This window comes from Sylvia atricapilla, chromosome 1, assembly GCF_009819655.1.
Source record: "Sylvia atricapilla isolate bSylAtr1 chromosome 1, bSylAtr1.pri, whole genome shotgun sequence".
Classification (NCBI taxonomy): domain Eukaryota; kingdom Metazoa; phylum Chordata; class Aves; order Passeriformes; family Sylviidae; genus Sylvia; species Sylvia atricapilla.
In genome coordinates this window covers 110,937,352-110,943,222 of record NC_089140.1, presented here as the reverse complement: position 1 = coordinate 110,943,222, position 5,871 = coordinate 110,937,352, and the positions used below count along the sequence as shown (strand labels likewise).

The following is a 5,871-nucleotide window of genomic DNA, read 5'->3' as shown; positions in this document are numbered from 1 at the left end:
CTCCGCGCCAAAACCAGCGGCGTGCGCGCGCCTCCCGGGCTTTCCGGCCAATGGCGAGGCGCGATCGTAACGGGAGCGCCCAACGAAGGCAGAAAGGGGGGATGCGGAACCGAGAGGGAAAGGAGGAACGAGATGAATCCTCTGGAGCCCCGAAGTGAGGGTCGCGCCCAGCTCGACCTGCTACAACAGAGAAAGAATTGCAACGCAGGTTTACTACTTGTGGTACAGGACGGAGGCTGCCTTCAGTAATGGCACATCGCCTCCCCCCGCAACCTAGCGTGGAGGCACCCGTACCTTACCGAATTTCGCGGCAAAACCAGGGCTGCCGGGAGGCGTGGAGAGGTTGGAGCAGCCCATTCTCTGAGGAGGGGGGGAATTACGACTGTGTCAAGCATTACTTTACAGTTCTGTGTTCCTTGGTAAAACAGAGACCTGGAGCTCCTGGAGCGTGTCCAGCGAAGGGCAGTAAAGATTATTAAGGGGCTGGAGCATCTCTCTGATGAGGAAAGGCTGAGGGAGACGGACCTCTAGAGTCTCGAGAAGACGACTTAAAAGGGGCTTTATACCAATCAGTCTCTATAGCGAGGGTGCCAAGAAGATGGGGCCAGGCTCTTCTCGGTGGTGCCAGGCAATAGGACAAGAGGCAGTGGGCAGAAACTAAGGCACAGGAAGTTCCACCTGAATGTGAGGAAGAACTTCTTTACTGTGCAGTGACCGAGCATTGGAACGATTTGCCCAGAGAGGGTGTGGAAACTCTTACTGGAGATACTGAAGCACTGTCGGGATGCAACCTTGTGCCGTGTGCCTGAGCAGAGGGGTTGGAGCAGCTGGCCTACTGTGGTCCCTTCCAGCATGATCCCTGATTCTGTCATTCTGTGTGTGCACGTCCTGAGCCCATCCTGCCACGAGAGACAGAAAAGCGCCGGAAACGCTCTTCCCTGCCGCCGGCCTTTATCCCGCGGGCAGCGGTCCGGCGGAGCGCTTCTCCCGCCCGAGCGGAGCAGCCCGCGTCCCCCCGGGCGGCGTTGGATGCGGCGGGAGGCGGGCCCTGGCCGCCCGCTTCCTCGCCCCGGTTGCCGGGGGTCGGGGCAGCATGGCTGGGGTGCAGCAGTGCCTGCTCCAGCTGCACCGCTGCCTGCAGCCCGGCGATGCCGCCGGCAGCGCCCTGCACGGATACAGCCTGCTCCGCAGCCTGGCCGAGACCTGCGTGGCCAGCCTGGCCAGCGGCGAGCAGGGTGCGCCCGCGGGCCCGGCCCCGGCGGGGAGGCGGCGGGGGGAGCTGAGCGGGGCCGGGGAGGGCTCGGGGCCGGCGGGACACACGCACCGCGCCGGTGCTTATGAGGGCCTCTCCCTCCGTGCAGCGCTCCACGCTTTGTGTCACTGGTGATTCCGACGGAGGGGGGGTCTCCTGCCCTAGACGACCATTGGCCGGGGTAAAAGCATTTCGGTGCCGGCCCCTCTGCTGAGCTGCCCCTAGGTCGGCTGTCCCTCGGCCCTGAGCAGGGGCAGGCTCTGGTGCTGGGGCACAGCCTGAGGCCCGGGCCCCGAGGCCATGGGGGAGGTCAGTAGCAACAATTTGTTGTGGTTTTTCTGGCGGCCGAGGCGTCAGGTCACCCTCTTGCACCAGGGCATGGGCTGGGTGGTGTGCACGAAGCCAGCCCCTGATAGTTCCTTTGCCTCCCTGCAGCGCTGCACCTGTCCCTGGTGTTTTCCCAGGAGCATGGCTTACTCGTCTTTATCCACAAATCCCTCACCATCGAGGAGGTAAGTTGGCAAACTTTAAAGTGGTGTTTAGGCAGTGCTACATGCACAACATGTTACACGCTTGTTACACACTTCAGTTACTCTTTTTTTTTTAACTTTTCAGTTTCGAGATTGCAGGGAAGAAGCGTTGAAGTTTCTTTGTGTCTTTATGGAAAAAGTTGGTGACAAAATTCATCCTTATGCCTATAATATTAAGGTAGGTAAATGAAAATTATTTCCCAGAAGTGTTTTTGCCAGATAGTTAAAACTGGTCTGGTGAGTGTCATGTCATAACATTCATAGCTATACTTCACCCCTCCCAGTCAGCCTTGCCCATCTCTAGTGTTCTTGGAGAGCTGAAATAATTTTAATTTATTTGACATAAACTGTAATTCATACCACAGATCAGTGTGGAATTGTTTGTCCAGCTGTGGACTTAATTTTATTAACTTTTCTTTATAGAACATCATAGGTGTTGGTTGTGAAAATTTGGGGTTTTTACTGGAAAGAGTAGTTGTAACTTCTAATTTATACAAACTAATGTTCCCGTTTAAGTGTACAATTTTAAATGTTTCTATAGGGTTGATTCTAGTTACCATTTAAAAAAATTCATCTGAGAAGTTGTTACCTTGTAGTATATACAGAAATTGGTGGTAAGTACAATACCTGAGGTTAGTGGTGTGAGGTTACTATGCTGCTTTGCATAGAAATACTTTACTGCACCACTGAAGTTTCTGATTGTAAATTAGTAGCTACTTGTAAGGACTGATAGTACTGAGGTAGAAAACTTGCTCTGTGTGCCTTTTACTGTGGAAACTGCAATTTCTTTGCTTGAGTTGGGGTTTTTATTATGTCAGACAGCGCTGCACTATTGTCAGTGAAGCCATTTCCAGCACAAGATATTGTTTTAGTCTTTTTTAAAAACCTGAAGCTTGTTGGGAACAGATACTTTAAAGAGGTAGAAGAATATGTTATCTCTGAATTTCCATCTTTACTTACCTTAATTTTCTTTCCTGTGTAGCAAACTTGTCTTAGTGTCTATACAAAAGAGAGAGCAGCAAAATGTAGAATCTCAGCACTGGAACTTCTGATTAAGGTAAAATGCATTTTATAAATCTCTCTTGTTTCTAGATAGGAAGTAGAAAATCTGCTGTATTACTGTAGTAACACTATATCATGCAGAAAATCTGTATCACGGAGTCACAGAATCAGCTGAGTTGGAAAAGATCCACAAGGATCATCAAGTCCAACTCCCGGCCCTGCACAGCACCATCCCCAAAAGTCACACCCCGTGTCTGAGAGCATTGTCCAAACATTTCCCAAACCGTTGTCAGGTGTGGTGCTGTGACCACTTCCCTGCGAAGCCTGTTCCAGTGCCCAGCCACCCTTTGAGTGGAGAACTGTTTTCCGATAGCCACCTTAAGCTTCCCCTGACACAGCTTCAAGGCCATTCCCTTGGGTCCTGTCATTGGGCACCACAGAGAGGAGATCAGTGTCTGCCCCTCCTCTTCCCCTTGCAAGGAAGTTGTAGTCTGCAGTAGCAAGAGAACAGTGTTACCTAATATTTAGATCTTAAAATAAAACGTTTCAACAACAGATTGTCTTCAATATTCTCCAGTAGGTTGCTTAGGTGTGGCCATATCATTTTCTCATCTGCTAGAGCAAAACACAGTTGTTTTGGGGGCAGTTGCAGATCTCTCTCTCAGTTTGTTATGGTTATTTAAGGACAAATTTTGATGTTCAGTTGCATTCTTGCTTTAAAATACTATGTATTATATATACAATTAAAATATAAGATAAAGTATTTGAAATGTGTGGAGGAGGAGGACTTTTTTTTCCAGATATTTAGTTGCTGTGTGAGACTAGTTCTTTTGAATGTATTTAGATCCTTCTTTTGTAAATGCTTTTGTGCCTACTTAGGCTTGTTTATAAGAAATGAAACTCCCTTCTGAGTTATTCTGAGTCAGTTCTGTGAATTGGCGATAGGCTTTATACTAGCAGGGAGAGAAATACAGTATGATAAAAGCTCCTGCAGACTTGCTGAGCCTGTGCTCTAGTGGAGTTTATATGTATATATGTATAAATCATATCGTGTGTAGGTTTCATGTAGATGACCTATATATAATATGTGTACTATAAATTAAAACTTGTAAATTTTATATTCATGCATATATAGGAAGGTAGTAGTTAAAGTAGATTACATGCCATTACTTTTCTTTGGACAAGTCACCTTAGATCTCTTTCATTGAATAGCATACTTGGTTACTTAAGCTGAACTTGCATGTATGAACTGTTTTTATTCAGACCAAGTAGTATTGGGGTATTGATCTTAATGTTTTTCCTTTTTTTTTTTTTTTTTTTTTTTTTTTTTTTTTAATCCATCCTAGTTGCTTCACAGTTTACAACATTCTTGTCTGATGGAAGAAATGAAAGTTAGAGAGATGTTTAATAAATTTTATGGGGAGCTTGCTACAAAAAGTAAAATTCCTGATACAGGTAAGCCTTAGCTTTTCTTCTATTGTCCACCTGTACTCAGCACTGGTGGGGCTGCACCTCGAGTCCTGTGTGCAGTGCTTGGCCCCTCACTACAAGGAGGACACTGAGGGGCCAGAGCAAGTCCAGAAAAGGGCTGTGGAGCTGAGGAAGGGTCTGGAGCACAAGTCCTGTGAGGAGCAGCTGAGGGAGCTGGGAAAAGGAGAAAGGAGGCTCAGGGGAGACCTGACCACTCCCTACAACCAGAAAGGAGGCTGTAGCCAGGTGAGGGTTGGTCTCTTCTCCCAGGTAAGAAGTGGCAGGACAAGAGGAAATGACTTCAAGTTGCACCATGAGAGGTTTAGATTGGGTATTAGGAACAATTTCTTCACAGAAAGGGCTGTCAATCATTTCAAGAGGCTTTGAGGGAAGTGGTGGAGTCACAATTGCTGGACATGTTTAAGAGACGTGCAGATGTGGCACTTGGGGACATGGTTCAGTGGTGGACTTGGCAGTGTTGGGTTAATAGTTGAACTTGATGATCTTAAAGGTCTGTTCCAACCTAAACAATTCTATCATTCTAAAGCTCTTTGTGATCTTATTCTCACCCTGGCTGGTGTTGTCCTTTAAGCTGCAGTTTTAGTGTGATAGTTCCTCACCTCTAATGTGAGCTCATCAGTTCTGCCTTGTCTGGTTATGTTATTTATGGCATATTACTATGAGCTCTAGTCTGATCATTATGGCTAGCTACTACTGAAATCTTGGTTTTACTGGTCTACCCCCCATAAATCTTGTTATGCCTGCGCAGAATCCTTCCGTCTGAATTCAAGGCTGGAAACTTCTGCTAGCTGTTGGCCTTAACAAGTGTTTCCTCAGTGGAAATTTAAAGGCATGTGGCCTTTACATTAGTTTTCTGAACCCTGTTAAAATAGTAAATGTGTTTAACTTACTGGTGTGAGAGGATGATGCATCTTACGTTGTAGTATATAGCTAAATATATATATGTGTGTATATATGTAAAAGTGTTTTCTCCACAGCCTAATTTCTAATCAGCAATTATACTGTCAAGGATGGTTTTCTCACGGTTGCAAGTTAATAGGAATTGCACTGGAAATGTCAAAGCAATAATTTCAATAATTAAGATTTAACAATATTAAAAATTACTTTCTAGTATTGGAAAAGATATACGAGTTTTTGGGAGTTTTGGGAGAAGTCCAGCCTAGTGACATGATTAACAACTCTGAAAAACTATTCCGAGCTTATTTGGGAGAGCTTAGAACACAGGTATGATTGGAATTTCTCTTTATTCTTTGTTTTTTTGCTTTGGGTTTGGTTTTTTTTCCTTTGAACTGTATAGCAGCACTGGCTGTTGGAATACTATTGTAGCTAGTAAAATTTGTAGGGATCTAACTTGACAATAAATGCTTCCTGAAGGACTGTTGAAGTTGTGTTCTCTGGCTCTGAGAAGCTTTCAAAGTGAAAATTCAAGACCATCAATAACAGCAAGTTAACCAATTCATTCTGTGAAGAGTTGGCTTGTGATGATCATTCCCCAGGAGATGTTACCTTGTCTTGCACTGGTAGTTTCTGATTTGTTCTGTACTGGCTGCAAAGTTCTTGCATGTAAGCTAAACATCACATTTCTGCTGAACTTTG

The 5,871-nt window shown here is 45.8% G+C and overlaps 1 protein-coding gene across 1 annotated transcript in view; it reads left to right on the top strand.

Moving 5' to 3' along the window:
• Nucleotides 1–1,067: 1,067 nt before the first annotated feature.
• Nucleotides 1,068–5,871, top strand: part of PRKDC (protein kinase, DNA-activated, catalytic subunit) — an 81,456-nt gene continuing 76,652 nt past the window's right edge. Inside the window, exons 1-6 of the mRNA XM_066330881.1 lie at nt 1,068–1,235; nt 1,688–1,764; nt 1,868–1,960; nt 2,765–2,839; nt 4,131–4,239; nt 5,387–5,499. Of these exons, the coding sequence (XP_066186978.1) occupies nt 1,094–1,235; nt 1,688–1,764; nt 1,868–1,960; nt 2,765–2,839; nt 4,131–4,239; nt 5,387–5,499 (609 nt within the window). The 5' untranslated portion in view covers nt 1,068–1,093. The remainder of the gene's footprint in view (nt 1,236–1,687; nt 1,765–1,867; nt 1,961–2,764; nt 2,840–4,130; nt 4,240–5,386; nt 5,500–5,871) is intronic.